Genomic DNA, 23,751 nt, shown 5'->3' with positions numbered 1-23,751 from the left:
ATTTGTAATCACACAATTTAGTGACACTAAAGGCATTCATATTGTGTAATCATCACCACCCTTCAGCTCCAGACTTTCTATTTTGTAAGACAGAAACCCTGTGCTCATTAAACAATAATTCCCCACATCTCCCCTTTATCTTTTACATTTTCCAATTTTTAATAAAAGTAAAATATCTCCCATTCTGACAGTGATGTATTCAATCCATTCTCCTAACTTCCCTTGTCTGCCGTCTACTTCCTCTCCTCTTCTTCCTTCTCCCCCTTCTAAACTCTCTTTCTTAATATAAACACTTCTTTCATAGAAAAAGCAGAAGGGAAAATATGCAAACTCAGATTTGAATTTTGTGTTGATCGAAAAACAATGTCTATCTTTTTATATATTTAATACATTGAGTTTAACTCCAGTAAAGAAGATTGCTAAAAAAGTTTATATTCTAGCCATTTCAATTTAAGAAACAACCCCTTCCAAAACAAGAAAAGAAACAAAAGGATGAACAAATAAAAATCCTTACACAAACAGTGATTGGAGAGAGGGTCTGTGAAATCACTGGGTTTATGTCAGGAGCCTCCAGTTCCAACTCGCCATCCTTTGGGAAAAGCCATTTCCACAAAACATCACCCTTAATATTCAGTGTTGGCTGCACAGTGTCTAGTTAAAACTAAAGCCACTAATGAGTTGGCAAGAAGAAGTCCTTAGTTTTACAAATCTTTGCAGATTTTCATAGTTACCTTCTCCACCTCTAAGCATGTGGATTTGTGTCTATCACTAGGTACTTTGTATTATTTTTCCATTTTGTTTTATGGGAAACTCTTTCTCTGCCCCCAGTAACTTAACATATAATTAATATTTAATGATTCCATGTAGCTACAATAACTATCCCTTGCCTAAACACATTTGAGATTGGATGGGGACTCTCACATGACGTGGTGGGAGCATGCAGCATCTAAAGGAAGACGGTCTGGGACTCCCATTCTTTGTCCACCCACCTCATATGTCGCTGAAGAAATGGATTATGAGAGGGATGTTCTGAGTTCTTAGTGTTGATTAAAACAATGTATCTATGGAATAGGTCAAAGCAGGATTCTTTATTTTAATTTATTAAATATTTCTGTCTCTTCCCCGCCACCGCCTCCCATTTCCCTCCCCCTCCCCCAATTAAGTCCACCCCCCCTCAGCCCGAAGAGCAATCACGGTTCCCTGTCCTGTGGGAAGTCCAAGGAACCCCCACCTCCATCCAGGTCTAGCAAGTTGAGCATCCAAACTGCCTAGGCTCCCACAAAGCCAGTGCGTGCAGTAGGATCAGAAACCCATTGCCATTGTTCTTGAGTTCTCAGTAGCCCTCATTGTCCGCTATGTTCAGAGAGTCCGGTTTTATCCCAGGCTTTTCCAGACCCAGGCCAGCTGGCCTTGGTGAGTTCCCAGTAGAATATCCCCATTGTCTCAGTGTGTGGGTGCACCCCTTGCGGTCCTGAGTTTCTTGCTCGTGCTTTCTCTCCTTCTGCTCCTGATTTGGACCTTGAGATTTCTGTCCGGTGCTCCAGTGTGGGTCTCTGTCTCTGTCTCCTTTCATCGCCTGCTGAAGGTTAATATTCAGGAGGATGCCTATATGTTTTTCTTTGGGTTCTTCTTATTTAGCTTCTCTAGGATCACTAATTATAGGCTCAATGTCCTTGGTTTATGGCTAGAAACCAAATATGAGTGAGTACATCCCATGTTCCTCTTTTTGGGTCTGGCTTACCTCACTCTGGATAGTGTTTTCTATTTCCATCCATTTGCATGCAAAATTCAAGAAGCCCTTGTTTTTTACTGCTGACGTAAAAGGCTAATCAACCCAATTATAAAATGGGGCATTGAGCTGAACAGAGAATTCTCAACAGAAAAACTTCAAATGGCCAAAAGACACTTAAGGTCATGCTCAACTTCCTTAGCGATCAGGGAAATGCAAATCAAGACAACTTTAAGATACCATCTTACACCTGTCAGAATGGCTAAAATAAAAAACACCAATGATAGCCTTTGTTGGAGAGGTTGTGGAGAAAGGGGTACACTCATCCATTGCTGGTGGGAATGCTAACTTGTGCAACCACTTTGGAAAGCAGTGTGGCAGTTTCTCAGGAAATTCGGGATCAACCTACCCCTGGACCCAGCAATACCACTCTTGGGGATATACCCAAGAGAGGCCTTATCATACAACAAAAGTATATGCTCTATGATGTTCATAGCAGCATTGTTTGTGATAGCCAGAACCTGGAAACAACCTAAATGCCTTTCAATGGAAGAATGGATGAAGAAAGTATGGAATATATACATATTAGAGTACTACTCAGCAGCAAAGCAAGATTCTTAAGAAGATATTCAGAATAATATTTTAAATGTCTTTATTTGTACTTGTTTTTACATCTCAGATAATACCAAAACTAAGAAATACCATTAAATGGTTTATTTAAAAATTTCTTAGTTGTTCTTGCTGGATGTTATTTATCTTTTCCCCATCCTCACCTTCAAGCACATAGCTATTTTTCTGACATGACTTTCATGCCCCAAGACCTCCCTCTGTGGCATTTAAAGGTCAAAGCACAGCTATATGGCACACCGAAGGCAAACAGACTTTATCCTTGTCTTAACACATGCAATGCACCAAAGGAGATTGGGTACGCAGTTCAGGCCCCAGACTGTTAACTCAGCTTCTCCCTCCCCTCTTGAGAGGTTGTCTACTATGGTACTTCTTCACTCAAAAGAATAAAAATAAAATAACTGCTATTTATACTTAAAAATGTTATCACTTTGGAATCATATAAGCATGGCATAGCAACTGACTTGAACAGAGGTTTGCCTAGACTAGAAGTTCCATAGGTCGCTGCCCCTTTGGGGGTTGAATGACCCTTTCACAGGTGATCTTTGGAAAATACAAATATTTATATCATAAAATAATTATATTATAAGATGATTCATAATACTAGCAAAATTACAATTACGAAGTAGCAAAAAAAATAATTTTATGGTTGGAGATGTCACCCCAACATGAGGAAATGTATAAAATGGTCAGAGCATTAGGAAAATTGAGAACTCTTAGTCTAGACCCATAAAACGTTTAGGTCACTAAACTCATGGCTTTGTGGCAGAAGATCATTGACTAAATAATTAAATGTAAACAGGAATCACCCCCTGAATTCTTTTGCAATGCATAAACGCAGCCCTTACCCCAGAGGGACAAAGTTTAGTTTGGAGTCAAACATGTATGACCAGACCCAGGAACACAGATTTCTATTACCCTAAATTTCATGTTACAATGCAGTAATACTTTGAATATTTTATAAAGAAAGAACAAGAAAGTCATAAATTAAGGCATTTTTTTTCAAATATATTGGTGGAAATATTAGTTAGGCAGCTTATGGCAAAGCAGGGAACTCCCCGGTCTAGGCCTCAGATTATATCTGACAGCTTTTCCAACTGTCTACATGGTTGGAAAATAGGATTTGTTTAAACATCCTAAATGAAGTATCTAATGGTCACACAGGTAACACATAGACAATGGTGACAAATGACTATTACGGGTAAGATACAAGATAATCTAACTGTGAACCCTATCCATACTAACGGAATTTTAAACCAGTTCATAGGCCTTGCTGAAAGGAAAAGACCAGTGGAAGCTGTAGGTTCTTCCTGGGAACTTTATTTATGACTTCTAAACAAAATGGCCTTGGTGGAGAGCCTGAGTTTAGCAAAGCAGGCTAAAAGAGCTCATATGGACAGCTGAACATCCAATACTAGAAATAATTCTTATGGCATAGAGGGAACAGGTCTTCTTAGAAGCTGCCTAGTGGTTTGATGTCTCCAGAATTAAGACAGAAATTAGTATTTTGCAATATAAAAACCAATAAGATACAACATAAGGATTGGCAAAGGGTTTTGGCCAACTAGATAGAAATGTGCACAAGCTATTTTAGGCTCCACCTCCTGCTTCCCCAGTCATGCACTAATTTTAAAGATGGAGGAAGCATTCCAATCACTCTTCCTACAGACTTAAAATACCATACTCGGGCAGGAGGGGTCCTCTAGTTTAGCATATGAAAGAAATCAACTGCACAGAAGATGTGTCCGCACAAATACACACCAAAGGCTGCATGCAAGAAAGCAGCTAGGGCGAGAAAAGTTATAATGTGCAGATATGGAAGAGGAGGTACCAGGGAGATGACCTAACAGGGTCGTGACCCCAACACACACACAGCTCTGTGCCATATAGCTTCTGACTTCTTTCCCTGATCTTTGGCCAACTGCGTTGTGTGGAAGGGTGAAAGGAAACTCCTGAAAAGATTGACTTATTAGAATTTCAGCACTGTGGGGAGATCAGAATGGGCAGGTGCAGAGGTTAATTACCTAACTTGGAACAACTTTACTTCCTAAGGCAGTCATTTCTTGATCACTTCTGTGTCAGAACTAATATTCTGTACTCAATAAATAAAATTCTTCAGAATTTATTGGCTTAGCAGACCCACTGGCTTCTACCAACCCCAAAGCTAAAGATGTCATCAGATAGAATCTCGGGCCTATACGAAAGCTTTCCCCATCTCGTTGTCCCTGCCTCTCTCATGTACTCACCAATGCATTTTTTTAAATTAGTTTTCAAAACAGGGTTTGTCTGTGTAACGACCCTACTTGTTCTGGAACTAGCTCTTGTAGACCAGGTTGGCCTCAAGTATGCAGAGATCCACTGGTCTCTGCCTCCTTAGTGCTGGGATTAAAGGTGTGCACCACCACCACCCAGACCACCAATGCATTTTAAACTTGCCTTTATTTATGGCTTTCTTTGTTCTGTTAAACTAGAAAACTTCACGAAACGGCTTCCATGTTGGAACATGAAATTCGAGACAACCTAAATCAGCATTCCCAGGCCATGGTCACTCAAAATGGCTCTAGAATAAACTATCTCTCATTCCCTGAAGATGGGAGCTTCGGTTTTTGTATTGTCAGACGTGCCCCTTTTGTTAGTGAACGGCCTGTTTGTACACCTGCCCATGTGTCGTGTCCCTTTTGTTAGTGAACGGCCTGTTTGTACACCTGCCCATGTGTCGTGTCCCTGGCTCACTGCCATGACTGAGAAGAGCACTTGAAAATCCCACCACATTGTCTGCCTATGCAATGTGAAATGTGGGGGGGGGGGTGGAGGAGCAAGATTGTGCTGACTGCTATTTAGAGAAGGGTATTTATCCCTACTAACATTTGACTATTGTAAAGATTGATTTTTTCTTCAATTCTTATTAATCTACCCTGTTAGATAATTCTTGATAAAATGAGTGTGATCTGAATTGTATCTCTGACCCTCCACGGAGACACTATTTTCTGAATTGCCAAGAAGATTCTAAGTTCATTATCTAGCAGGAGGCTTTCTGGCAAGGAACAAAGATACAATTCCCTGCTCTCTTAAGAATCAGTCTAAGTAGGACCTGTCAATCACCTACATAAGAAAATATCCCCAAGAAACTGTCTGTTTCAGAGATATTGAAAAATAGTATCTGGTCTACCTGAACATGTAGGTCTGCCTTGTGAAAAAAAATAAAATAGAAGAACATATGAGTAGAGGGAAATAAAGAATAGAAACTCAGTTTGGCTTTGGCCAGGGGGCCTGCTTTCCCTTAATCTGAGAGGTGGTACCCCAAGACTGCAGGAGAAGGAACCTAGCAAGAGTTGTAGAGCAGTTTGTATGGTACAGAGTAGGAAGGTAGGGACACAAGCTTCTCCAGACCCAGACACTTTTCCGGATATACTGCTTTTCGAAACTCCTGGATGTGAGATAAATCAAATTGTCTGATTTTGCAAAGCCTGCACTCCTGGGAATGTAGTGGGGTGTTGGCCGCTCTCTGGGAATTCCATGATTAGCAGATTTCCCGGAACCTTGGCCTTCTTTTAGGGCTCTGACTTTTGGGGTTGTTTTCTTTATATATTTAGGTCTCTCTGGCCACTTGCTGCTCTTCCCTCATGAGTGTGACACTGTGGGACAATCTTTATGTATCAAGTATGCTACTTTTCACTAGTTTCATTTAAGTTAATTGAGTGGACTGAGGACCTCAGTGGAAGTCAGAGCAAGAATCAAGAGTGGACTATGAATGAGAATTAAAAAAAAATCAAAGCTGGGATATGTTGAGAGTCCACTCTGAGTTTTCATCTTAAGCTGGTGTTCAGGTTTTAGGACCTGGGTGACTTGTCTTCTGGGATATCTGAAGGCCGTTTCCCAGATGAAATCGAGTATCACCCCCAGGAAAATTGCTACTTGTCTCAAATTCGGCCAGAAGTAGTTCCAGCCAACCTGATTTGGTAGCTTTGGATTTAGATGAGGTCAAAGTCATCTTCCCCTCAGGACAAAAGGTAGTAAAAAGTTTCTGACAGCACAAAACTTATCAGAGAGACTGTCTCCCTTCCTGGGCCTTCTTGTGTAACTGTTCCAAGTGAACATAACAGATCCCAGCAATGCACTGAGTGGTGCAGGAAGTAGCCTTTGGGAGGGTGAAATGTTTCCTGTTGTGAAAGACGTGCTTCCACAGTTGGGCACTGACCTAACTGAGGGCATTCACATTTCTAAGAAAGAAAAGTGCAGCTCAGCCTGGGGGTTCAAGGCAGCTGCTGTTGATGTAGAGCATAAGCCTGAAACAGCTGTGGTCAACTTCTCCACCTTTCCATATTCACCCTAGAATAAAGTTCAGCTTGAACGTCATCCGCAAGAGATGCAGGAGTTACCACATGTACTTAAGGAGACCACAAAGGTGCTGAGAGGACCAGTCAGTCACGTAATGGACTCAGAAGAAAGCAAGCATAGAACTTGTACCTCTAGGGTCACAAACCACCCTTGTTTATCCAAGGTGCATTCTTAAGACACGTCAGATTCAGTGCTAAAGCCAAGACTCTCTTGGAAGAAATGGGACCAACAGAAATCCTGGAACCTAACAGAAGTAGCCATGCCATAAGCCCCAAAACCAGAAAAAGCTTTTGGCCCAGTCATGGGCATCAGGAATAGAATAGATGAGGTAGACTGCAGAGCCTCAGGTGCTCCTGGAAGGAACAGAGGTGTGGAACTCCAGGAGTTCTACTGCTGAGAGAAAACTAGAGAAATCTTAGGTACTAAGAAAAAAAATCCAGTTCTGGGATCTGGTTGAAGCTCTTTACAGACACAGAAGCGGCCATCTATGTTCAATAATAATAGAAACAAGCCATCCAAGCACAATTAATAATTTCTCAGAGATTTCTCCTTTCCCTCAGTTCCCTAGGACCCTCACCAGGGGTCTCATGTATAGGGAAAAGACGTGTCCTAAACCGGTGTGAAAATGGGAGCCAACTCTTCATTTGTAACGCCAGCTAAGGCATCTCCAGAGCCACCTCACTTATCCAGAGAGATAAAAGGAAAAGTTTCTTGGTGATCCTTGAAAGTGTAACATGACAGCCACCAAGGTAGAATATGTGGCTAAGGAAAGGGTGAAGCTCCCTTGAGGAACAAGGGCCCATGTTGTGGTACCATGCTCTTTTTCTGAGCCCCCCCCCCCTTTTTTTAAACCCTGTTCTTAAACCTACATTTAAACATTAACCCCAACCATGCTTTGCCACAAAATGACTAGTCCTAATGTTCTTTTGCATCAAAACCACAGAATGTTGTTTGGTCTGAGTTGCAGTCCATAAATATCCAAGGGTTCAGGCTGCTGGGGGTGGCACTGTGGAGGAATCTCTGTAGCCTCTCTACTGACACTACCATTCCTAGGACGAAGCTCTGTCCAGGGTAGCCTTGACTCAAGAGCCATACTGGGGGATCCAAGGAGACTAAAGTAGGGCAGTAGCCTGCAAAGGAACTTCAATTTGACCTAGCTTCAAATCCATATTGACCAGATATATCATTGACAAGGGGAGTGATTATTGAATCTGAAAGTATCTGCTTAAGGGTTTGTCTGTTGGTGACTGGAAATTAAAATTACTTTTGGTACAGAATGCTATGTGTTGTCTGTATCTAAGTTAGATAGTGCATTAAGCATTTATTTTGCTGCTGTGTGAGGGATCAAAGCCAAGCCCTTGGTGAAGCATTCTACCATTGAGCCATTCCAATAGCCAGGGCCACAGAGGGCACTTGTGCTTTTGAAGAATCGTTATCATCTCTTTCTAGACTGGGTTCGTTAGCTTTCCAGGAGCTCCAACTGACTTTTTGAGAGTTCTCATGTTGTATGTATTTAACCCTCATTTAGATTCTCTAATAGAAATTAATGTATCAGGTTGGAGAGCTGGTTCAGTGGTGAATGGCTACTGCTGTATATTATGAGGGTCAGAGCTTGTCCCAGCACCCACAGACTAAGCTCATCACCTGATTCACATTTTGGGTAGGGCAGAAACAGGAGGATTGATGAGGCTTGTTGACTTTCAGGCAAGCCAAGAAACAAGAAACGCCAGGTTCAGAGGAGGATTCTGCCTCAAAAGAACAGGTGGGAATAGAAGAGGATGCCCTATACCCTCCTCTGGATTCTGCTTATGTAAGTGGGCTCACACATATGCATATACTTAAACAGACATAAGTTTTAAGCATATATGTTTATTCTTGTGCTTCAAGGAAAAAATCCAATTGGGTAGATGTTCTTTAAAAGAAAGCACTGACCCAAAAAAAGAAAATAAGTGCTAAGTATATGATTATATTCTTTTATCCAAAAATATAATGAAGAAATTAAATTGCTAGCTGAGGATTAGGATCTAGTCTATTTTTCATTTTTGCAGGAGCATAATTTCACAAGTTTTGGTTAAGTTGGGCATTCATTTCTCTCCTTCCATTTCTTTTTCCATCTAGAATAGATACTGGTTTTGTTCCCTTATTTATGTTAGGGAAGTGGACTGAAAAGAAGAAACATCATTCTACCGCTGTATTATTTTTAGTCATTTTTATAGTTCTGTTACAGACAGGTATTGGTTGTAACAAAATAAATTTGATTTGCCCTCTAACTGGCCTTTTAGTCCCCAGTTGCCAGTCTCTAGGAGACATCAATGGAAAGCCCTTAACAGACTCTAAAAATGTATCGTCTTCGCTTTCACCAGTTTGAAACTTAGGAGTTTGTTCCAACATGCTTTGAGAAAAGGATGATATAGGGTTGATTTTATAAACATAGATATTATAAGTGTAAATGTTTAAACTGATATATAGTCCCTAGCCTTTTCCTTTGTCCAGCATGATAATCTTGGAAACATTTCAATTTCTTTATAGTCTGGGAGAAAAAGGGGGTACACTAGTGCTCTAAAGAATGCCTCTGTCCCTGCGAGGATGGTTACGATGAGATGCAAATATATCAGGGGCTTACTGTAGTTAGTGTGATACTGTGGGTCACCAGAAAAGTGGAGGAAAGACAGATGCAGTGGTATTTTGGTGAGAAATGTATCCTATACAGGCTCATGTAGTTGAATACTGGTCCCCAGCTGTGGCACTGCTTGCAAAAGTGATTGAACCTTTAGGAAAGTTATGGGGCTTTGTTACAAGAAGCTTGTCACTGTGGTTGCCATTGAGGCTCTATAGAGAGGCCACAGTTCCTGTTTTCCATTTCAGCTATCTCCTTCAGCTGAAATGAAATCAGCTGGCCCAATGCTCTTGTTGCCATGTCTGCACTCAATATGACAGACTGGCTTCTCTTGGAAGAGAGACCAGAGCAAATCCTTCTTTTCAGAGCCGCTTTGTATCAGGGTATTTTATCATAGCAACAGAAAAGCAACTAATACAGATGTTTTGATAGCCAAGAAAAATAATGTCTGATTCATACTGCTGTAAACAAACATGGAATGAGTATTTTTTTTTTTTTTTTAGCAAAGAAACATAAATTGGCACTGTGACCCAAGGCTTCTTGCCATTCAGCTTGAAGCATCATGGGAGGTTTTAAAGAAGGATGGCAGAGAGGAGGAGACTACACCTGCATTAGGAAAACAAAAAGGTCTTCAAGACACCACCACTAACCCCTGTTAATCTCCTGGTAGCCATCTGTGTCACTTCCCTGCTCCTGCTTTTGAGACTGAAATATTCTCTAGAAGCTGGGTTGAAGGTAGACTGGAGGCACAGGATGGAAACGACACCCCACACCTGTACTTCACTATTGCTTACAAGACAGATTCATCTGCCAAGCCTAGCCAAGCTCACCACCTACTTCCAGGTTTCACACCAGCTTCTTCCAACCAGTGTGTCCACTGGAACAGTAACTCCCCATGTATTCACAAGTCAGAAGAGAACTGTGTACTGAAGCAGCTTTCCTGATTTCCAACGCTAGCCAATGTTGCCCAGGAATTTTAGGGCTTACTCTAGTTTCTCCCCACACCTGGACAGCTCTGATTTCCACCTGTCTGCTCACCCAGTTTGAAATGCTCTGTGGTTCCTTGGTGTTTCCCCCTGGCCAGAGACAATGAGTGAACCAACATTACTCTTAATGTTTCGAGATGTCCTTGCCCTTACATTACTACAGAAGGTTGGAAAGAAAATTCTTGAGCATAGGAGCTAGTAAGACAGCTAAAGATCTTTACCATCAGGAACCAGTGGTATAAAAGACTATAAGGTAAATAAAAGGGTTTAATAATATAAGAAAGAACAAAGGCTATATATTGTATACAGTTTACATTGTCAGGGATTATTTTAGCAACCAAAGAAATGAGCAAAGCCTTGTTCTTTGAAAGCTGAATATCTCAAGGAGACGCAAACACCAGAGGTTCACATTGTCCATGGAGAAATCCTACCTAGTCCTTACTTCTCTGCTTCGTTCTGTGCTTACTGATTGCCCATAATGTCAACAGAAGTTTTAGGGACAGTATGTGGGTAGTTCTTGTGGGAGCCAGCCATAATAAGCTAAGGATGGGCAGGTCGCTCAAAGGAAGTTCTTTACTTCCAACCATTATCACCTGCCAGAGTAGGACTTGGCCATTGATAAATTTAAATGGAGGCCCGAGTCTCAGTAGTTTACCCTGAAGCAATACCTGGTTGCTGGAAGAACCACAAACTGAGATTACCACCATCCAAGAACAGACCATTCAAAGGAAATGCCTAACATTCCAATCATGGTAGTAGAAAGGATCACCTGCTGTCACACACTCACCAGGACACCCCTACACAAATGTCAGCCAATCAGGGGTCTTAAACCCTCAGAAACTACTTTCTCCCACCTTTACTACTATAAAACCCTATTCTAACTGAGTTTGGGGCTCCTCGTTTATTCCAATACATTGAACATGCAGAGAGACTGAGTTTGCAAACTTGTATAAAATAAAGGCTCTTTGCTTTTACATACAGAACTAGGACTCCTTGTTGGCTTTTGCAAGGACTTTGCGGATTTGAGCCTAACAATTCTCATAAACCATGCTGGAATGCAAGCCTTGAACAGGCTAATTAAGGAAACAAAATAACAAAAAAATCTGATTAAAAGAAAAAAAAAGATTTGTTCACTATGCATTCCTAATAAAGAAGATAAAATCCAGTGACTGCCTCTCTCCAAGGCCATCTTTGGGGACCTGGCATGAGATTTGGGTTTCAATAGAGGACAAGAAATACTTATAACTCATGAGTCTTAGTCGGAGGGTGGCCCTGCCCATCGCTGACCCATTGTTCTCAGAGCTCCAGCCTTTTCCCCAGTGAACTCTGACAGATTGTCAGGACTGTAGACTTTCTTCCCAGGAGATGAAGTTCACCCTTGGGCCAGCATAGGGATTTTAGTGTTTTCCTTTACCCAGCATGATGTTACTGGAGAAATTTCAATTTCTTTACAGTCTGGGAGCCAAAGGGGTACACTAATATCTCTTGAGAATATTTTCATTTCTGCAAAGATGGTTAAAATGAGATGCAAAAATATCAGAGACCTACTGTAGTTAATGTGAAACTGTCAGTCACCAAGGCTTGCTGTGTAATACAAAGATACATACTTGCTACACATTTCTGTTATATAAATATGCACCACTGTAATATTTAGGTTTATACTTAGACATCTCTAAAACATATCCCTTGCCAACCAACACTGAAGTTCTGATTTTTCTCTGCACTCTCCTTGATGAACTTTCTTCCCTGGTGGAAATGGAAATTCTTCCCTCCAGGTAATACTTTCAAAGGACCTGGACATGTTCTTTTTTTCTCTCATACTCTACATGTCCTCCATCACAAACCCTTCTGAATCTACCTGGTACTATATTCAGAAATTAGAACTTCTTGCTACCCCATGCATCAGGCATCACTTACTGTATCATGAAAATGAAAATGGTCTTCCAGTTGGGTTCTTGCCACCCACATTTTCTCCTCCCACTCCCAAATTATCATTTTATAGTAGAAATTAATAAGTGTCTCATTGTTCTATTCAGTACCCTGCAATGGCTCCCTAATTCTTTCAGAATAAACAATAAATCTTTACAATACATCATTAGCCTCCAGGAACTAGTTTTTAAATATTTATTTGTCTAGACTGGGTCTTGGTCTATAGCCAAAGCTGGCCTGGAATTCATGCTTCTTCTTCCTTATTTTCTGAGTTCTGGGGCTTTACAGGCAAGCAGGACCATCCAAGAAGGGGGGGGGGGGTGATTTCTAGGAGTACTCTGTTTTTTTTTTTATTTTTGCCAACTTTCCCACCCTTTCAAATTTGTCACCCTAGCTTACTTGAGATCCATTATCATGACAAGTATCCTCTTTGACCTAACTCTCATCTACATGGGATGCTCTTTCCTCAAAGCAGTAAAATTAACTTTTTAAGGTCTTGAACTAATTCACATTATATTACACTTACAATTTCCCCCATCTTTTCCTCCTTCCAAAGCCTCCCATGCACTACTCTGCTTGCCTTCTTTTCATTTCACAGCCACCTTTACATACTCATTGTGTGTGTGTAAATGTGAGTGTGTGTGTGTGTGTGTGTGTGTGTGTGTGTGTGTGTATTCCTAAATACTGAAACACCACCTTCTCAGTCTGTGAAATGTTATTTGTATGTAACCATTTTCAGGGCTGATCATTTGGTATTGGATAAACAATGACATTCTCTTGATCCTTTTTTTCTCTGAGGTTCTCTCTAAGCATCCTGTTTTAACTGCTCGCAAACACCTGTATCCAACACACCTTTGCTCCTTGCTTTGTTTTATTCTCTTCTTTTTCCCTCAACTCATAATCTTCTAACTTTATTATTTACTTTTAGCTTACACTTATAGCTCTTCCCCTACTCTGCCCTTGTTCTCTTCTTCTTCTCCTGGAATGTGAGTTTCAAATATGTATGGACTTCCATTTTGCTCTTTGATTTACTTTAGTGCAGAGAATAGGACTGGTCATTCCATATGGTCAGAAAATATTTGTTAATCGTTTGGGCCTATGACCTGGCCAAATTGACCTTTCCATGACTCAATGTTCTGTTTAGAAAACACAGACAGAGTCACGTGCAAATGTATACACGAAGAAAGAAAATTCAGTAGAAATTTCTGGAACACTCCTCCTTATCTCCTTCCCTGACTTCTCATTGCATCACTGCAGCTGGTAATACACTCAGAGAGCTTATAAATCCAGTGAGACGATGCAGCTCTTCTATTTTCTTACTCTCTATTCTCATTTTTAATTTCACCCTTTAAAAATAACACTGTTCAGTCTGGCTGAAATTTGGAAGGAGAAGCATGAGTCAGGATGTACTTCCTTTGGGAGAATTTGGGCAAATGGAAGATGAACTGGTGCATAACGGGAAGCTGTAGAGCTTCTGTTAGCAAGCACACGTTACACCGATGCATCTGCCCATTGCAGCTTCAGAAGCTGAGGCGAAGACTCTCCATATGCTCATCTAGGCTGTGGGTCACTCTGTCAGCATCTCTTCAATGATTTTGAATGAGATGAGCATGGCCTCGATAATACATAAAATATACACAAAATACTATAGCTTAAGATTTTTAACTGGGTACATTTTAAGTCAACAAAGGAGTTGATCTCACCAATTATCATGAGACGGGCACACGGGACAGAAAGTGACTTTCATGATGAGATATGGACTGGGTTGACTGAGGTAGAAGACCCACGATCGTGGCCATGTGCTCTCTTCATTTGTTCAGACCTCATCTACTTTTTGGGTGACAACAACACCCTTCTGTCTCCAAGCTTGAATAAAAAGTTCAACATCATCTGTCCTTCCTCTGGAAGAAACACTTTACCCAGGATAGGTCGGAATGTGATATTTGAAATGAAAGAACAATACTGCCTGTGTACAGAGCTGAGTGAGGTCAGTGGACAGCTCCACAGAAGTTACTGTCTCATTAAAGCCACTGACATACGAAGATCACCAATTTCTAAGGCTTTCTATATTCATGTAACTAGAAAATATAAAATGTGACCTTATAGAAAGCATGTAGATAGTATCTTATATCAGAGACAAGATCTCTGAATTATTCATATTTTAGTTTCTCTTGTTATCACTACTATGCACTTCTGGCAGAAATTGATGTGGGATTCCCCTCTGTATGCTATGAATACCTTTGGGTAATAAAGGAACTAATTTTGGCCTATAGCAGAATTTTAAAGGAAGAGACCTAGGTGGGGAAAACTAAGCTGAATGCTGCTAGAAAGGAGGCGGAGTCAGAGAGATGCCATGTAGCCCTGCCAGGGACAGATGTTAGAACTTTAGCTGGTAAGCCACAGCCACATGGCAATACACAGATTAATGGTAATGGGTTAAATTAAAATGTAAGAGTTAGCTAATAAGAAGTTAGAGCAAACGGGTCAAGCAGTGATTTAAATAATAGGGTTTCTGTGTGATTATTTCAGGACTAAGTGGCCAGGAACCAACAAGCAGCCTCCCTCCTTACAACAAGAAACAGTAGCTAATACATTATAAATGTCTCTAAAATTAGGGGTATATTCTGTTAAAATTGTTTGCTGTCCTATTTATATATAAACTGTGTAGGCTGGTAGCAACATTCTCACAGATGTAACATAAATGAACAGGATGTTCCTCTTTCTCCTGTTGGAAACATAGTCAGACTTTAAAAATTATGGCTGGGCAGTGGTAGCATGCATCTTTAATCCCAGCACTCTAAAGGCAGAGGCACTCAGCTCTTTGAATTCAAGGCCAGCTTGGTCTACCGAGCAAGTTCTAGCATAGCAGGGGCTACACAGAGAACCTCTGTGTCAAAAAACAGACAAATAAAACTTATAATCTGTAGCTCCTATGAACCATAGCCAACATTAACTACAGTCACTATGAACTGTAAAATACCATTTGCATGACTGCCAACTTATTAAGATGATGTACAAATGAACTTGTTCATGATAGAACATTTTTCATGGGCTACATAGCTGTCTTGAGTGGCTGCCTGTGGATCTCCACTAAACAACTTAGAAACTTTGAAGTTTGCATGTGGGGGATGTTAGACTGAGGCACACATGCTATCTTTCCTTTATTTATTTTTATGTGTTTGTGACTGTATGCATGCATGTATGTAAGAAGAGGGCATTAGACTCCCAGGAGCTGGAGTTTAGTCACTGTGAGTCACCTGATATGTGTATGGGGAACTGAACTCATGTCTTCTGCAAGAACAGCAAGGACTCCTAACTGTTGAGTAATCTCTCACAGCCTGTCTTATAACAAATTTTAAAAGTGATTTTCATGAACTTTCATTTTACAAAATATGAAATGAATTGAATTAATGTTCAGAGCAAAATAGTCCCTCATTATAATGTGTGAAATTGATTGAGAAAACTAAATCAGTTCACTAGGTTAGCATCAAATTGTTGTTTCATGTACTTTTCAAAGACAAAATATCTCACAATGAAGCATATTAAGTCCTAATAAAAATCAAACTTGATAATTAGAGTATTTAAGATTTAGGAAATTATATGTGATACTATATTTTACAGAAGCATTTTGCCTTTCTAGTCTGTGTAAATTCACACAGGCATGAGGTTAGGAAGAGGACTTCCTAAGAAGAGCTTTAGTGGGACAGGAAGTGGAAAAAAAGAAGGCGTGGGAGGGGAAACAACTAAGTTATATAATGCATGAAAGTGTGAAACCCAGAAAGACAAAGTTTCTTCCTAGATTTGCAAAAGCCAATAAACATTGATTTCTAATATTCCTGTTTGTGTGCTTTGCAAGGAGAATTATTTCAAGTGTCTGTTCCAGTTAACTCTCACTCGCTAATAGTATCTTGTGATCACATCTAGCACAGTGTGGTCTTCAGAAGGGACGACAAACTGAGAAGAGAAGGGAATCTTCTGAGCGTAGAAGGAAAGGTAGCACTGAGAACTGAGGGTTTCCCTCATTGTTCAGCTATTGCTCGCAGTACTACCAGCACAGTGCCCACATTCCCTGAGCAAAGTTAGTAGACACATGTGATGGTACAAATTGCTCCACCTCTCTGATCACATATGTATATATACACATATATCTAAAGACACATTCACATATGCATATGTAATGCCCTATACGTACATACACATACATATTCATATAGACATATACACACATATACTCCATAAACACAGGTATACAGATATATACATGCACAAATACATACACACACATGTACCAAGCAAACTATGTATATATATATACATATATACACAAATATATTCCATACAGACACACATACATATATAAATGTTGTCTTTGCTGACAGCACAAATACACTAGATAAAGTAGGCATCCCAAATAGCAGCCATTTATAAGCCCAGTATTTGCTTTCGCATTTATCTTTTTCTTTTTTGTCTTTCCCTGTCAAGGAACAGAAATATGAATCTGTGATGTCTGGAGCACTCAAGGTAGGATCAACAGATGGCTTACCTGTCTATGATGGCGCACATGTCAATGGTGACATTTGCAAAGCTTCCTGGCTTCCTCCGTGCCACTTCATTCAAATCTACAAGCTGGTCATCTATCTGGATGAGCTGCATGCATCCTTGGAATGATGGTTGAAGGACAGAGTGACTGGCATTGTTCATGTGATTCAAAAATCCTGTGAAACAGAAGGAACAAGAAGATCACAATGGGCATCCGGCAAGCTTTATTAAAGGCCTCCCAAATGTTTGACCAGACACAGTCATCCGACTACTATTGGCATTTCTTTGATTCTTGCTGACATAGTACAGGTGTGCTACCTCTTGAGCATGTGAGATTATTTTAGGCAAGAGTCAGGCTCAGAGGGTGGTTTGAATGAGAATTGCCCTTATAGGCTCACATATTTGAATGTTCATTTCCACAGTTGGTGGAACTATTTGGGAAGGATTAGGAGAGTACACTTATTGAAGTAGATATGGCTCTGGGCATTCCCTAACCCGAATATGGCTACTTTGCCAATTTAAACTGGACTTATTAGTCTTAAATTATTTGCTAATCCATTCTTTCCAGTACTGTATGGTTGACAATAGACTACCAATACCTTAAAAAGAGTGAGAATCAATATATACCATAAAATGAATAAAAGTGAATACTAATATTTATTAGAAAATAATCAGAGTTTTGTCATTAAGTGATTCTTTAAAATGTCCTATTTTGGTTGATATAGTAATAGTTGACCACAATGAAGACCCTTTTCCTCATTTCCTTAATAGGTGTCAATATATAAGTTCTGAAAACTGTCATTTGAGGTTCCTTTAAGGTGTCATCTCAAGTATACATTATTTTCCACAAATATAGCACTAGAAAAAAGGATTATGCTAATTCCTGACTTAAAATGACATGTTCTGTTTTAATACTGTTACATGATTGTGTGAGTTTGTGTGTGTATGTGAGTGTGCATATGAATGCCTGTGTATATATGTACTCATGTGTTTCTATGCTATGCATTTTCATCGGCATTGACTTAGTCCCTTTACAAAAACGCTGACTTTTGGATAAATTGTCTACTTAGAATAGTTGTATGCACACAATGTGATTTCCACTTGACTAATCATGATAAAATTGAGTAGGTTTTAATGGCTAAACTTAGCAGACAGAAAACACGCAGCTGTAACTTTTGTGGATGCTCCTTGCAATGCTATCATTGGGTTCAGCTTTTGTGAATACTTAGGAGTCTAAACATCCACATTCACTTGGAAAGATTTTGAAATGAGTAACTCTCTTTATGAGTGAGAATGCCTGTGAATCAGAGCAGCTGCACAAATGCTCCTCGCTTCCAACTGGGTGTGATTAAGTTCCCAAAACAAGACTTCAGCAACCACTCACAACAATGTTCTGTTTGGGCTTGATACTTTTGGAGTCTGAAATTGTCAAGTCTTTTCAGGCTCTTACATGAGATCTATTCTAGGAGAAGATAATTATAGGAATAATCATTACATAGCCATCGAAAATAGTTATGGTTCTTGTATTATCCTTAATGCTTTTAAGAGCAATCCTATTTGCTCTTGTGTGCAAGCTTCTACACTCTCTGTAGCATCTTTGGACTCCGAGTTTGGCTTATTTCTGTAGAAAACAAAAAACTGTGAAAGTGGTATTAGCTTGTGATTTCCAAGGCCCATTTCTAATCTGCTCTGTACAACTGCTCATGTTGGCCAGCAGGGAGTGTTGTCGGGAGGCCTATGAGAGATCGTGGAAAACTTCCATGACGGAAAAGGTGTTGTGAGGCTTGAGAGGAGTGGGAAGAAGAGTGAATTATTGTTACCCAACAAAGCAATGAGTAAATAACCTCTAGCTGGAAACAAATTACAATAACATCCCCAAGGAAAGCGCAAGTTAGCTTAAAGAGCCTTCGGAGAATTGCTGGTCAGAAGCCTGATGTCTCTCGGGGAGGCAGTAACCAACAATATAAAGGAAAGTAGTAGAAATGGCAATGAAAGCACCTGGGATCCTCATGGGTTGTAGGCCAAAATTTATCAGTGTTGTGGTTGTCTTAGGGTTACCATTGCTCTGATGAAATGCTATGACCAAAGCAAGTTGGGGAGAAAGGAGCTCATTTGTCTTACACTTCTAAACTACTGTTCATCAGTGAAGGATGTCAGGACAGGAAATCAAACAGGGAAGGATCCTGGAGGCAGGAGCCGGTGCAGATGTCGTGGAAGAGTGCAGTTGATGCCATGAAGGAGGGCAGCTTACTAGTTTGCTCAGCCTGCTTTTGTATAAAACCCGGGGCTACCAGTTCAGTCCAGGGATGGCACCACCCACAATGAGCTGGACCTTCCCCATCAATCACTAATTTAAAAAATGCTATACAGTCCTATCTAATGGAAATATTTTTCTTGCTTGAGGTTCTCTCCTTTCAAGTGACTTTAGCTTGTACCAAATTAATATAAAACTGTCCACCACCAAGGACCCCTTATCAACTTGACATACAAGCAAATCACTGATAAACCCTAACTTTTCCTCTCTTGTTAATCCTCAAGATTATACATTAATATTGAAATCACAACATAAAATTAGAAATCATAAAAAAATTAGAAATCATTTTCAAACTTAGATATCCCACAGTCTTATAAATTCAAACATATTAAAAATTCAGTCTCTTTCAAAAACCCAATGTTTCTTTTAAAATCCAAAGACTGTCAGCAATGACTCCTATATAAAATACAAACATACTTTCTTTAAAAGGGTAAGAACCAGAGTGTAGTCACAACATAACAAAGCAAAACCAAACTCCAACCATGTAAATAGCTCCAAATTCATTGCCTGGATCAACTCACAATCTTCTGTGCTTCTCAAAGGGCTTGGGTAACCTCTCAGGCTCCACCCTTTGTAGCACATACAATTTGTCTTCTAGGCTTTGGCTGTCTCCACTCCACAACTGTTACTGTTCTTGGTGGTCATTCCATGGTACTTGCATCTCCAAATAAAATGATGAGGTCTTTTGCTGCAACTGGGGCTGTACTTACACCAAAAGCTTCTCCTGGGCTTTCCTCAGGGACTCCAGCGCTGCCACCTATTGCCAGGTCTCAGCGGCCCTCCATGACCCCTTCGTGCTTTCAAAACCATTACCACCTAGGCGACTTTTAAACTACCAGGTTTGACTGTCCGTGTGAGGTACAAACTCGGCTGCCTCTGGAACACAGCTTCCCTGTGCCAACACTAAGGCACCAAGTTGAGAAGATTTCAGTTCAGTGATGCTGCACTCTGCTCAGTTACCATGAATTTCTTGCTCCACCTACCCAGCATCAACTGTCCCAGTAAAGCAAAAGTTTTACTTCAGTGGTTCTGGTCTCTTGTTAATCCCAGGTGATTTCTTCAGCCCCAGCTGACCAGACCACAGATTCGTCATAGAAATGGCCTGATAGAGTCTTTGCTTCCCTCTGAAACTTCATCAGTCAGGCCTCCATTGTCTGCACTGCTCTGAACATTCTTATCTTCTAAGCTCCCACAGAACAACTTCTCAACACTTAATGGCTTTTCTAGGCTCAAATTCCAAAGTCCTTTGACAGTTCTCCCCCAAAATAACACGGTCAGGTCTGTCACGGCAACACTTTATTATCCTGGTACTGAGCTGTTTTAGTTAGGGTTGTGGTGTTTCATCAACTTGGGGAGGCTTATTTGTCTTACACTTCTAGATTATTGTTCATCATTGAAGGAAGTCAGAACAGAAACTCAAATAGAGCAAGAACCTGGAGTCAAGAGCTGACACAGAGGCCATGAAGGAGTGCTGCTTACTGGTTTGCTTAACCTGCTTTCTTGTAGAACACAGGGCCACCAGCCCAATGATTACACCACTCACAGTGGGTTGGCCCTTCCACCATCAATCACAGTTAAGAAAATGCCCTACAGCCTTGCCTACAGCCCCATCTAATGGAGGCATTTTCTTAATTAAAGTTCTTTCCTTTCAGGTGACTTGAGCTTATATCAAGTTGACATAAAACTATCCAACATACTGTCAATGATAACATAAAAATAAGAAGATGTACTTAATCCATTGTAAAATCTAGTCAAGAGTGTTTTCAGCATAGTACTGAAAGGGTTATTGGCTATTCTATTCCAATTTGGAGAAACACATTGCTGTGTCTGGGAGAGAGTAAGCCCTGCCCTGAGTGTGGACAGCACCCTCCCAGAGGCTGGGAAGGGGAGCAGATGAAAAGGGAATCCAGGCAGATGTTAGCAGGATTCTAAGTGAACTGATAGGCTTCCATGGGCAAACACCTGTGGAGCTAAATATGAGTCTCTCCCTTCAAGTTGTGTGGCTCAGGTATTTCATCCTAGTGATGAAAAACTGAATAACAAATCCTGAAGCAAACTCTTAGCTATAAAGAGGGCAGGATGTGATGGACCTCAATGCCAAACTTGTCTCAATTCCACTTTACTCAAACAGTGAACAATACAAGAACAAAGAGATAACTTCCAATGATCAAGTACCAGGACATGTCATCTAGTGATGACCGGAAATCATTGTCAGGACCTTAGAGAGATGTGCTATAAAAAGATCCATGAGAGAAAAGACCCATTCAGCAGCTTCCTCATGCACCTCCCAGACCTCAGACAAGAGCGTTTCTTTGATCTTAAGGGTATTTTGCTCAGAAAGTCAGGAGCCCAGAGGTAGATATCTTCATGAGACTACACATGTGCTTTCTAGTAAATGATTGCCTTTGAAAAAGTATATTCAGTGTGTGCGTGCGTGCGTGCGTGCGTGTGTGTGTGTGTGTGTTATAACCACACCATGATTGAGGCCAGAGGACTATTTGCAAAGTCACTTCTTTTCTTTTACCATAAGGGTCCTGGGGATCAAATTCTTATTTTCAAGCTTAGCAGGCTCATTTACCCGGCCAACCATCTTGCTTGCCCTGTTTGCATTTTAGAAACAGTGCCTCAAACTCCTCATATTCCTACCTTTCCCACTTAAATGCTGTGGTATAGTGTTCTACTTCTGTTGGGGTGTACTGTTTTAAGCTGTGTTGTTTTTGTTTATGCAGCATTTGTTTAACTCTGTGAAACTGTGATTCTTTGTCTGTCTAAAACACCTGATGGTCCTAATAAAGAGCTAAATGGCCAATAGCAAGGCAGGAGAAATGATAGCAGGGACTGGGAAACGGAGAACATAAATAGAAGGAGAAATGAGGAAGAAGAGGAGTAATGAGAGAACAAGGGAAGGAGGATGTCAGGGGGCAGTCACCCAGCCACCCAGCCACCCAGTCAGTCAAAAAGTAAGAGTGAAAGGAAGATACACAGAAGTAAGAAAAGGGGAAAGCCCAGAGGCAAAAAGTAGTTGGGAAAACTTAAGCTAATAAAAGCTGGCAAGAAACAGGTCAAGCTAAGGCCAGTCATTTCTAACTAAGAATAAGCCTCTGTGTGTGCCTCTTCACCACATGTTCCCCCAAACCCCAAAACTCCAAAGAGCCAAAAGAATAAGAGAAAAACATCACAAACATACTTCAGTGGACAAATTTGAATAACACTGTTGGAAATCACATTTTTTTTGTTGTTTCCTTTAAACATTGTCCTTAACATTGCCATCAGTAGTAATTGTGCAGCCTGTCCTAAAACCATCAGAGGACAAATGTAAAGAAACTTTTAGACATTGCTCTTTGGTCAGAAAAATTGAAAGTGAAAACCTAGACTCCCTATTAAGAAGAAGAGTAAAAGGGAGACAAGGAGGAGGAAGAGAAGATGAAAATGACTCAGGATGGCAGGACAGGGAAACAAAGATGAATGAGTTGTGGAAAATCAGTAGGTCTGAATCCTAAAATGGAATTGCCAACAATTGCCTCTCCTGGTTCTTGAAACCAGTGATTTAAGTCTGACTTGACATTGGCAAGACTCTGAAGCTCACACACAGATATCCTAATGATCAACAATGTCAGAAACAAATTTCAGAAGAGATGTGAACTTTGTACATGGACAAGACATAAATACTCATAAACTTTAACTCTATCTGCAAGATGGCTATCAATCATCACATTATAATTGTATTAACCCTACTATACTGTCCTCCCACATTGAACCAGTGCCTACCTGTGTATGATCATTAGAACACTGCCAAAATATTTAAATTTGGTTTATGGTTGGTGAAATGTATGTGGATATTCTTAAGCTTCATTCTCAGTTATCTGGGAAAGCCTTGCTCCCCCCACCCCAAACTGTACTCTAACTAGATGGTACTTAACTCTATGCTCAGACTTCTGTCCTAGGTTTAGCAGATAAATGTAGCAATAGGAGTGGCGGGGCTGTGTCCCCAGCACCCAGCCGCCTGCTAGTTTATGCCCTGAAATAACAACACACAAATTGTATTCTTTTAAACACTGGTTGGCCCATTATATCTAGCCTCTTCTCGGCTAACTCTCACACATGGACTAGCCCATTTCCAATCATGTGTGTAGCACCTCAAGGTGCGCTTACTGGGAAGATTCTAGCCTACGTCCATCCTGGGTCGGAGCTGAATCAAGTCTGTCTGCCCGGGAGCGGGGAGCATGGCGTCTCTGCTCCAGAGAGCAGAGCTGTCGAGGCTAAGCTCACTTCCTCTTCCTCCCAGCATTCTGTTCTGTTTACTCCTCCCACCTATGTTTTAACCTATGAGGCCAAGCAGTTTCTTTATTACTTAACCAGTGACCTTCCTCATCAGATAAAACTCCTTATCTGACTTGAAGTCCACTCAGTTTTTCTTGCTGACAAAGCCATTCTGTGCATCTCCAAGGTTTTAAAATTTTTGATTCAGAAATACATCAGTGAAAAAAAAATGTTGACATTTGTTCTGACTTCAGAATGCCAATCTAAACAGTTTCAAGTCATACCGTTAATCTGGTTGAACAGAACTTAAAGAAAAATAAAGAGCGTCGGCACCATGGCTGGGGATCTAAACAGCTGAAGAACTCTGTTTCTCTATTTTGTTTGTTTTAAAGTCAAGGGCTGTTAGGAGCTC

General features: G+C 40.5%; 1 protein-coding gene across 3 annotated transcripts in view; it reads right to left on the bottom strand.

Moving 5' to 3' along the window:
- Cntnap2 (contactin associated protein 2) overlaps positions 1-23,751 on the bottom strand; it is a 2,084,252-nt gene that overhangs the window by 963,955 nt on the left and 1,096,546 nt on the right. For all 3 annotated transcript variants that reach the window (XR_012908553.1, XR_012908554.1, XM_075953824.1), the window contains exon 10: positions 16,770-16,941. Coding sequence is in view for 1 of the 3 variants with exons in the window: in XM_075953824.1 (XP_075809939.1) it covers positions 16,770-16,941 (172 nt within the window). In the remaining 2 variants the exon portion in view is untranslated. The remainder of the gene's footprint in view (positions 1-16,769; positions 16,942-23,751) is intronic.

Source organism: Microtus pennsylvanicus, chromosome 19 (genome assembly GCF_037038515.1).
Source record: "Microtus pennsylvanicus isolate mMicPen1 chromosome 19, mMicPen1.hap1, whole genome shotgun sequence".
NCBI lineage: Eukaryota > Metazoa > Chordata > Mammalia > Rodentia > Cricetidae > Microtus > Microtus pennsylvanicus.
Note: the sequence above shows the minus strand (reverse complement) of the source record. Positions and strands in the feature narration are given on the sequence as shown.